At 45.1% G+C, this 16,106-nt stretch overlaps 2 protein-coding genes across 4 annotated transcripts in view; both read right to left on the reverse strand.

Annotated features, from left to right (window-relative positions):
- Positions 1 to 12,237, reverse strand: part of LOC116840746 (serum response factor homolog) — a 21,890-nt gene extending 9,653 nt beyond the window's left edge. Inside the window, exons 1-3 of one of the 3 annotated variants that reach the window (XM_032807876.1) lie at positions 11,555 to 12,231; positions 8,840 to 9,091; positions 2,023 to 2,119 (exon numbers count right to left, since the gene is read on the reverse strand). In XM_032807876.1, the coding sequence (XP_032663767.1) occupies positions 2,023 to 2,119; positions 8,840 to 9,091; positions 11,555 to 12,049 (844 nt within the window). In that variant the 5' untranslated portion in view covers positions 12,050 to 12,231. Of the gene's footprint in view, positions 1 to 2,022; positions 2,120 to 4,178; positions 9,092 to 11,554 lie in introns of those variants that run through there. The other 2 variants (XM_032807874.1, XM_032807875.1) reach the window with 2 other exon arrangements.
- Positions 12,238 to 13,373: 1,136 nt separating this feature from the next.
- On the reverse strand, positions 13,374 to 14,864 carry LOC116840748 (mediator of RNA polymerase II transcription subunit 29). Its single transcript, XM_032807879.1, has 2 exons — positions 14,701 to 14,864; positions 13,374 to 14,133 (listed from the first exon to the last, which is right to left on the reverse strand). The coding sequence occupies exon 2, from the start codon at positions 14,122 to 14,124 to the stop codon at positions 13,537 to 13,539; it is 588 nt and encodes a 195-aa protein (XP_032663770.1). The 5' UTR covers positions 14,125 to 14,133; positions 14,701 to 14,864; the 3' UTR covers positions 13,374 to 13,536.
- Between the last annotated feature and the right edge of the window lie 1,242 nt (positions 14,865 to 16,106).

Raw genomic sequence — 16,106 nt, forward strand, 5'->3', positions numbered from 1 at the left:
ATATATATATATATATATATATATATATATATATATATATATATATATATATATTCTATATTAAAAATTTAGATATTCGTATTTAAAGATCAAAACAATAAGAATGTCCAGAAATTCCCGAAAATATCCGGGAATTGGTATTTTTAATTTACTATCCAAGTCTATGTGAAGTCTCCGAAAGATCGAAGCATCCGAAAGCTAATTCAGGAAACGATCGTGTACAATGAGTTGCAAAACCGTTACAAAACAGTTTAAACACAATGAACTCGTCAGACTGTCAGAATTGAGAGTCATTATTGTGTGTGTGTGTGTGTGTGTGTGTGTGATGAACCTGTCCAGTAATTATATTATTATAATAATAATTATTAATTATTGTTAGTATTATTATTATATTTAGTATTCTTAATTATATTATCATTATTATTAATATTACATATCAAAGTAATGACTTTCAATTTCGACAGTTTGTTGAGCTCCAAACCTCATTATGTTTAATGCGTTCAATGCGTTTTGCAACCTACTGTACACATGGGGGAGAGGGGGCAAACAGATCGTAAATTCTCGTGTGCGCTCTGTATGCAGTACGCTACCCCCGTCCCCCTCCCTCACTTCTTCCCTTCTCCGGAGAAATGTTCGCCCCTAATTAATGTGACTCGCGCAAGCATGTCCATCATCCATTCGAGATCCAATGCTAATGGGATCTCGCACGCGCCTTCGTTATACCACAGGGATATATATGTGTGTATGTGTGTGTGTGTGTATATGTCATGCGCACACATTCGTAGCTGTTTGAATGCGACGAATCATAATCACTCGATATGATCGAATTCACGACCGGCGAGGACAATAACGACGACCACGATGATGATGAGCGCGCGGAGGGACGGGGCGAATCGCGAGAAAAAAGCGCGTCCGATCGCGCCGCGACGATCGGTAGCACGAATGGCATCTACGCGACACATTAGCATCGATATTTATGTGTACACCTGCATCGGTAGCCCGACGGAGAGCGGCTTTCGACCGGATCCTACTTCCCAGTTAGGCAGCGCGTTGTCGTCTAAGTTTGGTCATCGTCGGCCGTACCGACTCCTTACGGACTCCCTACACGGATAACCCCGTCATCGCTCGCACGCCTTTCGCATTTTAAACGTCCTCTCTCTCCCCCTCCCTCCTATCCCTCCTTCGTCACCTCCTTCTACTCCTCCCTCCCTTTTCTCACGCTCTGCTCCCTCTTCCTCAGTTTCCTCCTCGTCTCGCCGCCTCCTCCGCACTGTGTTCATCTCTCTCTCTTCCTCTCGCATCTATTCACCGCCGGTGTGTGTGTTCACCTGTCTCTATTCGCTTACCTGAGCTACGCGAACTGTCGGCCCGAACAGCTGTTTGTTATCAGCGCGCGATCAAGCGTGACACGAATGGTATCGATGATAATTGAACGCGGCGGGGAGGATGATGCAGATCAGAGCAACTGCTGAGGTTTAATTTCACAATTTCCGATCTTTTTCTTCTTTTTATTAATGTCGATCAATCTCGGTACAATACTGTGTGTATATATATACACACATATATATATATATATATATATATAGAGAGAGAGAGAGAGAGAGAGAGAGAGATATGTCTTCAAATCCTCCAAACAATAAGCTCGATCGTTGATTCTCACGTCGGTAGGATTTGCATTTAAATGCGTGCACTCGATCGTTTCATTTGTCCAATTAAGGAACGAGTGGGAACTGAATCGTTTCACGACTGTAGAACGAACCGCAACATTACGGACCAATGTTTTACCTTCGTCAACGTGATCATCGGACTTAATTTCAATTTGAACTTTGCACTCAACTAGAGCAAATCTGACTACCTGTCTAGGAGACATATACATTCGTGATTATTTAATTTCGTAATAATCTTGGCCCTTCATTGAGACAAAAGAACAAATTTTGTCGGCTATTCTAATGCAAGCATAAATAAAAAAAAAAAAATAGAAAAAAATGTTCGCATCTTGCAATAGTTGCGCGTGAGACTCACCCGAGTGGCTCTTGGCGAGATCCTTAGAGTCGCCGTCGCTGGTGTCACCGTCGCTTTCATTGGCACAAACGTCGGATCTGGGTGACGCGCCGTCCTCCTGAAACGAAGAAGCGGTAGCTCGGATTATCGAAAATTGCGACGAGTGCGCGTGGTTATTGGGGGGACGACGAGCACAGAGACAACCCGGGGACGGTGAACGCGCGCGTCCACTTTTTCTCGCGTAGCGAGGGATCGGTCCCGGATGACGGTCCGAACAACGAGCAAACGTAATGAGAGATGAAAGCGTACCTGCCGAACATATGTACGTATGTGCGCATACCTATCTATCTACCTAGCTACCTATCAGCCTACCTATCTATCTATCCATCTACCATCCAACTAACTAACCAACCTACCTACCTGCCTGCCTACCTAGTAGAGAGAGCGAGAGCAAGAGAGAGAGAGAGAGAGAGAGAGAGAGAGAGAGAGAGATGCGCGAGCTTGTTCGCGCTCCTTATATGGCCATCTCGCAGACTCCTCTCGCGGTATACTCGCAGAGGAGATTCTCGCGAATTTACTCGCACGGTCCTCGGTGTTCTTTCGCCTCTGGAAGGACTTTCTCCCCTTAGCGCTTCTTCCCTAGTCGAGTGCGGCTACTATTTGCGTAGGGTTCGCGGCGGGACTCGTTTGCGCGACAGCATTAAGCGCGTTTGCTCGTTAATCGCGGAGCGATCACACGTATATCTGTCGACTGGCGCAGTTTTGACGCGAGCTTGACACACTGTGTACATCCTAAAGAAAAAAAACACCGTGTACATACGACTGTACTGTAGTGAAAAGCGTGACATGTTCGAAATTACCGAATAGCACCTCGACAAACTCCTCCGACCTTGCAAATGAGAGAATGCTGCGTGTTCGCCGCCGCTCGCCGGGCTTATGCTAATTACCGTTTGAAACGCGGCGGAGACGCGCGTCCGGGCCGTCGAATCACCCACGAGGGAGCGAGAGGAGCGCGTCGCGGTCGAGGGCGGCCGCGGATACCAATTGGAAAGCTCGAAAACCCCGCGATGTGGTTCCGTTCGTGACGACGTTGGTTCGCCCGCGGCCGGCGCACGTCGTCGCTTCCGACTACTCTCGCCCGCCTTTCCTACCCCGCCATTTACCGTCCACCGTTCGCGAGCGTGTGCGGTAGAGGAGGCGCGACAAAAAGCAACATTCCTGACTCTTAAGTCGGACTCTATATAAGTGTCTGCCATCGTGAACATTGCCTGTATATGGCGACAACCGGGCTTTGACAAAGGTGACCGTATATGGAACTCCGCTTCCACCTTCCGTGCTCGCGTACGTACGTGCGTGCGTGCGTGCGTGCGTATACGCGGCCTCTCTCTCCTCTTCATGGGACATCTCGGGCCTGTTCGCGCTCTTTCTCTCTTGCTCTCACCCTTTCTCTCTCTCTCTCTCGTCCTCTCCTCGTGCGATACACCTGGATGCGCGCCTTCTTCGTCCGCAACCCCGATGAACGAACGGTGATTCGCTCCGAGCGACGCTGTCCATGTCCTTGCGCCGTTCAATCATAAATCGTACTTCGACCTCGCGCGGCATCCCCCAGACTCCCGTGGCACCGAAGCTCCGCGCTTCCGGTACCGAGGCGCGATTACGCGCCCCCATTAGAAGCGCCATCTACCGATTATCGAATCATGGACGGTGCACCGGAAAGAGAGCGCGATTTGGCATCCCTTGAATATGTCTACCTTCGTGATTGGTGAGATGATGGACCGGCGCGCAGACATTTAATAAATATTCTCTGGTGTTCTGGGTGCCGATTCGTCTGGAGCGTGGATCGTTCACCGACCTGATAAACCGCTTGTTAGCGGAACATCTTTTTTTGCGACACGGAATGTAGAACGATCTCATCGCGGTAGACGTGCGTGTGTCGGTACCGCGTGCCGAAGGTGCGAGGAGGAGAACCGTTTTCCTCATAGGATGCACACAGCTCACACGTTAGTCCGCGATTCTTACCCTCCGACCGCGCTCTTTCACAATCCGTGTTCGCTTTGTCTCTCTCTCTCTCTCTCTTTCTCTCTCGTTACTTTGCTTTACTTTAGTTTACCCGCGAGAAGCTCCACGCGTGAGCGCCGTGTCGGCCGACACGGAAGTGAAATCATGAAGACGTGGCGAACGCATGACCATCTTATTCTGTATTTCGTAGTACAATATTTATAATTTACGTGTGCATTAATCACTTACTATTAGAGTTCTTTACATATCGGGAATGTTGACATGAAAAGTGTGCGATATACAAGGATTACCCGCGTTCACCACAAGCATAACAGAAGGAAATAGCGACGCTATTCTTCCCAACGATTTTAATTCTCTCAATAGCTTACTTTTACCGATACGATGTCGTCGAATTGATCATATTAGATGCCGAGATTAGGGGGGAAGCCCTCGTTTCATCGAAACGCCAACCTACCTTGCGCTCTTTCCTCACGCATCTGTTTTTCGAATTCGGGGAACCACGTTTAGATCGTTTCAGAAATCGAGTGTTGGGTGTGTGTGTGTGTATATATATATATATAACACACGATACGAAATGTTTCCAGATCGCTAATCTAAATATATCTCGAATCAAGTTGTCAGAAATTCCGCCACGGAAATCATCGTCTATTAATATTCGAAATTTGGAAACGTGTGTTGCCGCTTGAAATTGACAAATATACCCTTTCTCAGCTGCGAAAGTTCTATTATTTGAATTAGTACAAGTTGCAAAGTTCCAGCAATTTTTGAAGATACCTACCTGGTACCTGGTTACCGCGATTGCGTAATGTGACATCGATAATGTTGAGCATAATGAGAATCTATCAGCGCAAGTGATAAGGTTCGACCGACTACAATAGGGACTATATTATCGAAGGAGGTTATGTGTGTGTGTGTGTGTGTGTGCGTGTGTGTGTAAGATTGTGTGTGCGTGTGTATAGCGTAAAAATATATAAATATTATCACAGTATTTTACAGTTACGCTGTATGTACACAAATTACGATACAAACTAATCATGAAAGCCGCATTACTTCGCAGATTAACGTTAAGATCGTATTATTAATATTATTATTTGTACTCTGCAATGTCGACGCGGAGGGAATAGATTACAGTTTCTTTACATTCTATTTGATCGAGTCTGTAGAAAAGATATATCGCTTTCCTCCTCCTCCTCTCGGCTCTATTCCATTCCCGCCACTTACTCTTACTTGCTCTTGTCGGCTCACTTCCTCAAACACGGTATAATACAAAAATATCAACAAACAATACATACACACATACGCATGCACAATGTCGATGGATAGTGTGTCTCGCTACGTAAAGGGAATCTCGGGGAATGCGGGCGTGTGGGAAGAGGGGGGAAGATTAAATTAAAAAATAGTCTAAATATACTAACTACTTATTCTACGAGAGAAAAAAAAGACAATCCAAGATACTACACATGCCACTTGCGGTACAACACTTTGCACAAAAAGAGAGGAGGGAAAAAGAGGGGAGGAAAAAAACAAGACAATGAAACAACGAACTGGACACAACGATGCTCAGAGAAAAATGCGCAACAATACTTTCAAGCGTGCACCGCCGGATTCGCCCGGCCTCGCACCCACGCCACCGATTACCTCGGCTTATTCGCAATACGGCAATGTGCCCTGCTTTACGTAGTAAGGGAGCAGAACACCGAGTACCGTCTGACTTCTGAGAATCCTCAAAGCGCCTCCCGGCAGGACGAACGGAGGATCATTCCCGAGAATATCCTCCCTCTCGCGATGTATTCGCAAACGCGATATACGAGACGAAAGGAGTATCAACGTCCGCGTTGTGATCAACATCGGCTCATAAACGATATGTACACGTTTCGTACGTTTTCTCATAATAAATAAGAAAATTCGACGTCAAAAAATATCAACGACCTCGTGAACGCGACTCAATAAATATGATTTAAGTTAAATAAAACAAAAAATTAGAAAATATAAAAGTTCGTAGAGAAAGAAAGTAAAGGGAGGGAGAGAAGTGTTGAACAAACGTACACGGAAAACAAATTTAGTTGCAACTACCAAATGTCTGGTGCCGTAGGAACGAGTCCGATTGAAGTTATCAGAATTCCGTTCAAGTTGACGAGATTTCTGGTTAAGTAGCACTTATAACTATTTGATATTTGAGATATCGCGTTGTTCCTCCCTGATGACTAAAATGTTTACGAAACGTCGGAATCAGACAAAGAAGAATCCACGCGGCTCAAACCCGGAAACCAAATCTAGTACTTATAACCGTTTGATTTGAGCAGTTGCAAGTTCTAGATGCCAATCGTGTTTTATTAATCAGAATCTTGCAAGCTCGAACAGAATTCTGATGACTTTGACCGGAATTCGTTTAGCCGACATTTGGTTAATCCAAACAAATCTTTTCTTCCGTGTACGAAATAGCGTGCTCGACTCGTCGAGTGGTTCATCACACGAGACTATGTCCTTAACTTACGACATAATTATTTAATAAGGACACCTTTCTCTCTCCCTCTCTCTGGCGACCGAGCGTTTTGTCGCACGACGACTCCCGCTGCTGCTGCGCGACTCGATTGTCGAAGTACACCGAGAGCTTTGGACTTTGCGTAGCACACGGGTTCACCGTAGAGACGACGCGCAAAACACGGCCGATAACCGTTCCGTCGAGTCTCACAATCCGCTTCTCTCGATCAGCCCCGGGCATCCCCGGGACCATCGATCATTGGCGATTCGTCCCTCAAAGCGCTAATGGACGGGCTCGCGCCTCGCCGCCGCGCTTCGTCCCTTCACGTCGAAAATACCCCAAAACTATTCGTCCTCTCGCTTCAACGACGCCACGAAAACACGTCTGCAGAAAGCTTTCTGCGATTCTTTTTTATCGCGTTGCGTCGCGAGAACGCTGAGCCGTTCGAAACGCGCGACGCATCCGGTATTACACGGACGCGATGTGTGCGTACGTAAAATAATTAAGTACGTGTTCGAATGGACTAGATTTGCACGCGGAATTGGCCATAGTCACGTACGACCGACGCTGAAGAATAACTCGACTGTTGCTCACTTGCTGATTCCTTTCGCGTCCATCATATATAAATTTAATAAATACCATACGTGATTCTCTCTTTCTCTCTCTCTCTCTCTCTCTCTTTCTCTCTTTCTATCGTCACTTATACGCCCGCGAGTGATACACACAGCGGTCTGGAGGGAAATTACGTCAGTGGGTGTACGGCATCCAAAGAGAAACTATTTAAGTATCTGAAAGCCGTACGCGGCCTCGCGTCAGCGAGCGCTAAAATAGTTGCGCACCGCGTCTCTCTCGGAGAGAAGACCACATTAAACTACTAAAAATTAACGTACGTACGAATTCCATAAACATGACGAATTGACAAAAGGACGAGATTTTGCCACGAGACTACCCTTCCTCACCGCTGGACGATCACTACCCGAATTTGAGTCGCTCTCGAGTCAAAGCGAAATTCGAGCACTGACACCGGACGACATCGTGACGATCGGTATGACAATCTGCTTCTTTTTATTCTCCTCTTTTGTATGTAATCGAATAATATCAATAATAATAACAATAATAAGAATAATAACAATCAGATAATTGCACAATTTTCCTCGCGCCGTTGGCTCGAGTAGCTACAACTCTCTTCGAGTAAGTTAGCAAAAGATGCTTCTGATTAAATCATTAAAAGGAGTATTTCATCGATTTTCAGTAACAACATTCTCACTTTATTTCTGCGTTTTTTTATTTCGACCCGCGGTCGAAGTAAGATCTCGCTGTGAAATCTGTAACACACCGGCCCCTTGTACGCTGCATCACATCTAAATTGTTGCATTCACAAACTACAGCAATAATTGGGAACGGTAACTGCTAATAACTCATTTTCTCAGCGAGATTTTACTGATCGCAATGCTACACTTACAACACTGAACCACCAGTTATAAGCGTAGCATTTCAGTGAAGAGTATATGATTGTACTTTAGAGAGCAGATACTCTCTTCCACTATCGAAACTGCTTACCGAAACTATTGGGTTATTTGCCAAGTTCATAGGAACTTTTACGAAAAACTCAAAGTCGATACTTCATGGTATCTATAATATTTTAGTAGGCACAATTTTACTTTTCTCGTCTTCTTTCGATGTTATATTATTACTGTTCCTCATCGAAAAAAGAAAGCGATCATTATCGAATAAAGTTGGCTAATTACAAGAGCAAAGTCTTTTTAAATGTACATACAAGTCTCTATGAACCGATCGAGCAGAATCGACGCGAGAATCGACGAGTATTCGGATCTAAGAAGCAAAAGATATGTCTCGCGTAAGATTCTTGCGGACGATTCGATCGCGACGACGACGACGACGGCGAGGACGAGCTGAAGAGGCGAGTCTAGTCTAGTCTAGAGCGTAAAACGGAACGGACGGCGACGTGCAACGAGAGGCGAGCGCGTACTACCGTTGGGGGTGCGAGTGCGACATATGGGGATGATAGGCGGCGTGATGGGGAGGCAGGGGTGAAGGGCAGGACTGCTGATAAGGGCCCGCGGCGAGCATGGGTCCCGGGCTCGAGCACGGGACGAGGTGCGAGCTCGGTGAGGCCGCGTGGGCGTGCGCTATCAGGTGCGCGTGCTGCGCGTGCGAGGGTGGCGCGTGCTGCGAGCCCGGCGGCGGCGGTGGCGGCGGAGGTGGCGGCGGCGGATGGGGCCCTGTCGGGCCCCCCGCTGGTCCGCTACCAGGCCCGGTCGGATAGCCGCCGTGCAGCGTGCCACCGTGCGGCGAGCCGTACACCAGTTGCCTTACTTTCTGCTCGTCGTCGGCGATGTTGTACGTCAGCTCGGTCTCCTCGAAGCCGGTCGCCGACATTCTCTGGTCGCCGGACGAGCCCGACGGCGGTGGGTCCGGGCTGTTGAGGCATGTCTGGATCAACGCCTTGCCGGCCTCGCTCGTGATCATCGGCTGCAGCTTTCGCGTCGCGAACGTGTACACATGTCCGGTTTCGCTGGCCACCAGCAGCATAACTTGAGTACCGGTCAGCGTCGACAGTTCGTACGCCTGCAAGCGACAAGGCGTTGTGTTCGTTAAACTATTAGATAATTCGCAGCTGCTGGCAAACACAGACCACCCTGCCTGTCTTTCGACTCGCGTCGCTTTTATCTCGTACTCTACGGATGAATCACGACTGTCTCGGACACTTTGTGTCGTCGACACCTCCACCGGCACAGAATTTGAGAAACAGACGCGATTTTTCTGTATTCCTCGTTAAAACGACAGGGAGCCATTAAATCTGGTACTCAACGTCAGTTGCAGAAACGTTCGACGTCAGTTCGATGAAGGATGGAAAAAATGATTTGCATGCGAATATGAGAGCATGTTGTAGACGTTACTTAGATAGAATCACGCGACAATCAGATAACGTTTCAACGGTAACTACTGTGCGATGTGTATCACATATGAGACATGACACATGGAATGCTACTTGTAACATTTCAATGCTTGTAAATATTCATAAAGACAAAGTGACCGGTTCCCGAGACGTTAATATAACGTTAATATATTGACACACCGTAAATAATGTTGAGAACTGATTATATCACACATTTATATGCCGCTTAATGACATATTATTTTCACATCTCATTTTGCTGCCTCCAGTAATGCTAATAGAAGCGGCAAAAAAACACCCGATCCGCTGATAAACTATTAGCTAATTATAGAATTCCTTTGGATCGAATATATGTATAAACCAAGTAGCCGGTTGATTTATAAAACAGCGTTGCGCATATAATAGCCCCCTGTGATCCAACTACAAATCGATGTCATCTGTAGACACGATATCGTCCCACGCGAGAAGAATCTCGCAATTATCGCGCTACCGTAATTAATACATAATACTTCGATTGGAATTAGATCCAAGAACGCAATAAGAATTGATTTACGATTTATTATGATCGCCCAAGCCCGAAAAAGTATCCAAATTGTCTGCTTTACACGCCTATTTCTCAACTTTTAATGTGCGTTTTTCTATAAAAATGAAATATGATGTGTGTTAGTGATCAGCGAATATTGACGCATCAGAATTGTTACGTAAATCATATAAAAGTTGCACAACACAATTCGTAATAGAACTACCTGTACAGACGGTACGTTTGCAATCACTGCAACCGATTGGAGTTTGAGCGATTAAATCGTAGGAAGTGGGCGGAATAAAACGATTACGAGATTTTCTTCTCGAGCAGTTGATGAAATTATACCATGAAAGAATAGATTATATCTCAATATCTGTATTCGCGTTAAGTGTACCGTATTCATGTCACCGTTGAAATATTTTATCTTGCAGCGATTGTGTTAATAAACAGAACAGAATAGTAAAAAACTGGTACAGAATAGTAAAATATCACATTACTATAACTAAATCATTATATGGTTTCCCTATTGAATAAAAGATGTTTGTGAAGGTAAAGCAATATATTGGAAGCTAGGGAGAAAAGGAGATAAAGAGAAGAGAACAGAACGAAAGTAGAAATTAATAGTTGTTTCTCTTTTGGGCGATTTATTTGAACCTATTCTCAACCTGAGCCTGAGAGAAACGCGTGTACAACAAAGAGTGTACATTAAGGTATTTTTATCAGAGAAAGAAAGAAAGAAAAAGAACGAAATTTGTATTTAGCGTGTGGATCGCGATAAAAATACCCAATCGTTCCGATAATTTCTTCGTAATTTCAAGAGTAATTCAAAAGTTGCGCGATCTTTTCCGCGTCTTCCTACGTCTACGATGTGATTCGACGACGTTTCTCACCCGCGCATAATATGCAAAGAAACATATCGGTTGCGGAATTTGCGTACCTTCAATCGCAAAGTGTCAGTTATCAAAGATAGGATCGGCTTCCGGAACCGAATGCAGTGTGGCTTTTTGAAGACACATGTACGAAAATGACTTTAACGTTTACTTATGCGCGCATTTAATTACTCTCGCGGTTCATTCCACGCGGCGCGAGAAACAAGCCCGGGTGTAATCCTGGCAAGGAAAACCGGAGAAGCATGTGCCTTGTTTATTTCGATCGCCGATAGCGATTAAAGCGAGCGGCAAAGTTAAACGGGGTGAGCGCTAAGTGCTACCTCGGCACGACCTCAACGAGAGCAGCCCTAGAGGCGCGCTGTCACTCGTAAATCGCGCACGCACGCGTTCGTTTGAAGGCCCCACTACATCCCGTGCGCGTTATCGTCGTGGGCGCACAGCCGGAGAAACGCGACGTTTCGATACTATTTTCACAGCAACTTGTACACACGCACGCACGCACGCGCGCGTCCTTCTCTCTCTTTCTTTCTTTCTTTTTCTCTTTCTCTGTCTCTCCTCTACTGCCGTGGCACTCGAAGTTATACACAGCCGCGACGCGGCCGCGGAGAGATGCACGACGACGTCGTCGTCGTTGACGACGAGTCACCTTGCAAAGAAGGATTATAGGAGCGTGTTTTGGCGCGGCGAGCCGGTAATTAGGTTTGCCAAACTGATACGAACCTTCTTCATGATGCCAGTCTTCCTCTTGGAGAACGTGGTGTACCGCCTGAGCTTATTGTCGATGTACTCCATTTTAATTTTAACCCGGCCCTTGGTCTTTTTGCCGTTCGAGGGGGGTGACTTCTTCGGCTGGCCTAGACTCGTGAAGGACTCGTCGAGATTGTCAGGCACACAGTCGCCGGGCATGCCGGACATGCCCTGCGCCTGCGAGAGCGCCTGCCGCGCCGTGTTACCGTCGTCGTAGCAAACGTCGGACGTGGTGCGCTTGATACCCCGCTGCACAGGGCCGCCGGCGCCGCCGACGCCTGGCGTCGCGGCGCCCGCGGCGGCCATCATGGTGGCGCCACCGCGGCCTATTTGAGAAGCCGCCACGGCGAGCTGGGAGGTGGACGGTCGGCCGTAAATTTCCGTGCCAGCATCGCTCCCGATCATCCCCATGCTGCTGTAGCCGAGACTCGCGTACCGACCGTCTCTTCCGCCGCTAGGGTTGTCCATTACGAACGCGCGGCGCACATTTACTCCCTTCCCCACGGCGGCGCGTCTTCGCGTGCACGGAATCGCGTGCGGAACTCGGCGCAGTGTCTCCCACGTGATCGAGCATCTAGAGCAACACGGGACAACAAGGCGCACCGCACGAGCGCTCTCCGCGAACTGAATGCGCGCGCGGAGTATCGTAACTTGACCTACGTGCTAGAGCGCCTATGCCTCCGCGTGTCGCTGCGCGCCGCGGTCGCCCCCCACCAGCGCCGCGGCCGACGCTGTAAAAAAGTAGTCCGCGGTAACGCCACAGCGAGCAGCGGACGGGGATTTGCGCCGAAATCGACGTGGAAAAATCGCGACGCGTCCGAATTGCCGTTCGCGCCCGCCTAATCGTCCGTACGCTTCTCAGTTGCGCCGATATTCGCCCGTCTGCACCGTCGCGCAGTGGTACAGCGTGCGGCGAGAGGGCGTCCCCGGCTGCCATATTTAGAAGTAGACGTTACCATATTAGGGAAAGTTTGCCAAATATGGTGAACAGAGGTGGTCCTTCCTTTTCGAATGATCGCACGGCGCGCCGCTATGAAACACCAATCCAACTGACAGTAGCGCTTCCTGCACGCCTTTCCGGCCCCCTCTGGCCGATACGTTTCTATACGTGACCGCAAATAACAGCGGCCGACAGCGGATAGCTGTTACGGATAAGCACGCTTCCGAGTTACCGCCGATACCACCGCCGCCGTCGTCGTCATCGCAGTCTCTCCATGCCCCGGCTACGTGCGAACTTTCGGCACACCGCGTGCCCCTTAGGCAATGTCGTTCACGGAACTCTAATGAGACGTTAACGGCGGTACACTGTCACCAACTAACGACCGTATCGCGGAGCATTCGATACATAGTTCGCCTGTAATTGAGTTTCTTAAGTAGCCAAGAATGTTCATAACGTTCCGATACTGCTTCATGTCTCTCGTTTTTTATATTTTGTTTTCTTCAATGTAACAGATCTCTAACTTGTAACTACTGAGACAATGAGATTCGATATCTGATTTATATTAATACTACATCTTTCTGATGTATATAGATTTCTCTAAAAAAGTTCAAAGAATTACATATAACTTAGATAAGATCAATCTTTCAACTTTAATACAAATACGCATTAATTGGACACTTTTTACTACATTCAGTTGTGCTTTAAAGTTTCATATTACACATTACATCACATTAAATTTAAGATGCACGCAATATGAGATAGACCAATTTCTTATTAATAACCTTGTTTATATGCATATTATTAATAAATTCTTATTACTAAATATATATTTTTTGACTGATATCAACAGTATAACATATATGATTCATCTCACATGAATATTTTATTGGTTTTATGTATTAAATTACAATACTTATTGGAAGATAATTATATATATTATACTTAATTTTCTAGCCTGTTGTCTTATCAAACGCCAAAAACAGTGTTCCTTCTCTCAATATCATAAAATTAAAATTTAATTTGTATCACATGCTAATGTACGTGCATGAGACACAAGAGTATCATGAAGTTCACGAGCATATCCTACTTGTGTACGTACAGTTACCAAAAACTGAGGATATGTTAATGCCGTTCCTTCCGGGGCACTGACAGTGTCAGTGCGCGTTGGTAGAACAGACAATGGTAGATATCTAACTGAACTGGAATTCTGAGACAAGCACTCCACAGAGGTCTTCAGATGTAGTTCTATCTGATCACAAATTGAGTAGAACTCTTCCATATTTTTATTGAAGCGATGATCAGGTTGATCTATTCCCTTCATGGATCCAACATCTACCAAACTGTTCTGATGCAGCGTTTGTGCTGCAGTTTTGAGAGCTATAGCTAAGGATTCTCTTAAGGGCCCTACTAGAGATTTTACTTTGGAAATATTATCTAATTTCTCCTGTGTCTGTTGCTGTTGTTGCTGCTGCTGCTGTTGTTGCTGTACTTGCTGCTGTTGTGTTTGTGGCGGCTGCTGTTGAGCCTGAGGTAACTGAGTGTTCACTTGCTGCGCCATTTGACCTACTCCTATGGCTCCTGGTTGCTGAATTGGAATGTTCATTTTAAATACCTATGAAAACAATTAAATGAAAATTTATTATGCTAACATTTAACAAAACAAACAAGACAAAGTTGACAAATGTTTTCATATTATTCTATCAGTTAGAAATTACTACAAATATTCAATCATTTATGAGTTTATAAAATTTCCTAGAAATTTGTCTTTGTCTTAAAAATAACTTTATATCCATTATTGTTTGTGTTAATTTAGGAGATATTTATTAATAATATGAATTTAAGTTATAAATACTATTTAGAGGTTACAGATATTTTCTAGTATGTACAAAACTTTACAATCTTCTATTTCATGTGCTATTAAAATTACTTTAAAATTTGACACTTTTGAACTAAAAAATAACGTAAAAATTTCGTTGATAAGAGTTTGATAGTAAAATAGTTCTTATGAAATAAAAATTTTCCGATGAGGTTATGTATATTATATATATATATATATGTATATAATGTATACATAGAAATGATACAAACATAATATTATATTTTAATATCTAAGAATTTACTAACTTACAAAATGTTATGTAATTGTGTCTCAGTTTAATAAAACATTAATAATCCTTACCGATTTATATAAATAATGTGACACAAATCACGAAAACACTAACAAAATTTTGAGATTGTAGAACTACTTCACAAATTTGCTGGTTCAGTTGTGTCGTGACTCTCTCTCTGGTCACAGGCCTAGCTCGGTGCTCTCTCTCTCTCTCTTTCTCTAGTTGTGTCGTGACTGCACTAGCGCTCGTAAACTCTAATGACTCCTGCACACAGGACGCGGTAATGCTTGCCGCGTGGCAGAAGTTCGCGCGACAGCCAATCAATATGCTGCTTTCCGTAATAACCTTCTAGCTCTTACGGAAAAACAACATATTGATTGGCTGTCGCACGGACTTCCGTTGCGCGGCAAGCATTATCGCGTCCTGTGTGCAGGAGCCATAAGGCGTTTTTTCGTTACGTAACCACGATAGCGTTTGGTTGGTTAGTTTGATCCACTTAACGCTCGCAACGCCACGAGCGTCATTCTATCTTTGTGCTCTCGAGGGAGCGTCCCAGATGCGCATATTGACAAACGGACACAGCCAACCACAACGCCGTATGCCTAGAGATATTCTAAAGACTCTATAAACAACGACATATGATTGGATGTGTCCGTTTATCAATGTGCGCATCTGGGACTCACTCTTGCTCGAAGCGTTGCGAGCGTTAAGTGGACCAAACCAATCAACCAAATAGTATCGTAGTCACGAAACGAAAAAACGCCTATAGTTATCGGACAGATTTCTAGCCACAAATGTCTATACTAAACTAAATTGCTAACAAGGGCTTCGAACGTGTGTCGCGTAAAGTTTCCGGTTGCATGCGAGAAAATGGCGGTGGTCCTGTGTGTGTGACGTGTCACTTGTGTGAGTACTTACACGTACAAGTGAGTCAGCGTGGCAATTAAATTACTGTCGTAAAACCAAAAATGCCAGCATCTTATTGCATAAAAAAATGTCGTAACAAAAAAATAGATGGTATTGAACGTTATTTGCTATTTTCAATAAAAGAATTTTATGACTAAACGTAGTGAAAATATGTGGCGATAGCGGCCATTTTCTTGCATGCACCTGAAACTCTATCGAACACAAACAGTTAAAGCCGGTTTATGATCGAGAGCCGGTCGTAATTCGTTAACTTATGCTAGATCCGTAAAAAATTGACCAATCACAGTCGATTATTCTTCTATAATTTGACTACAATTGATCAAGTTTTTACTGTTCCAACATAACGGATTACGGCCATCATAAACTAGCCTTTACATGCTTTTAGATAGCCTGTTAGCAATCTAGTTTAGTATAGACATCTATGTTTCTAGCATCGTGAACATAAAGCTGAAGTCCAGGGGATCAATCATGAATCTTTTCCTCTAACGTGAACTCGTGAAAAGTGAACATTTCTATATGCTTTTACATTAGAAAATTTTCACTTTTC

Source organism: Odontomachus brunneus, unplaced genomic scaffold, assembly GCF_010583005.1.
Source record: "Odontomachus brunneus isolate Ranch 3 - 2012 unplaced genomic scaffold, Obru_v1 Obru_scaffold_011, whole genome shotgun sequence".
Taxonomy (NCBI): domain Eukaryota; kingdom Metazoa; phylum Arthropoda; class Insecta; order Hymenoptera; family Formicidae; genus Odontomachus; species Odontomachus brunneus.

Bases quoted from the DNA above. Each gene is read 5' to 3' on its own strand.
- LOC116840748 (XM_032807879.1), bottom strand. From the start codon at position 14,124: ATGAACATTCCAATTCAGCAACCAGGAGCCATAGGAGTAGGTCAAATG.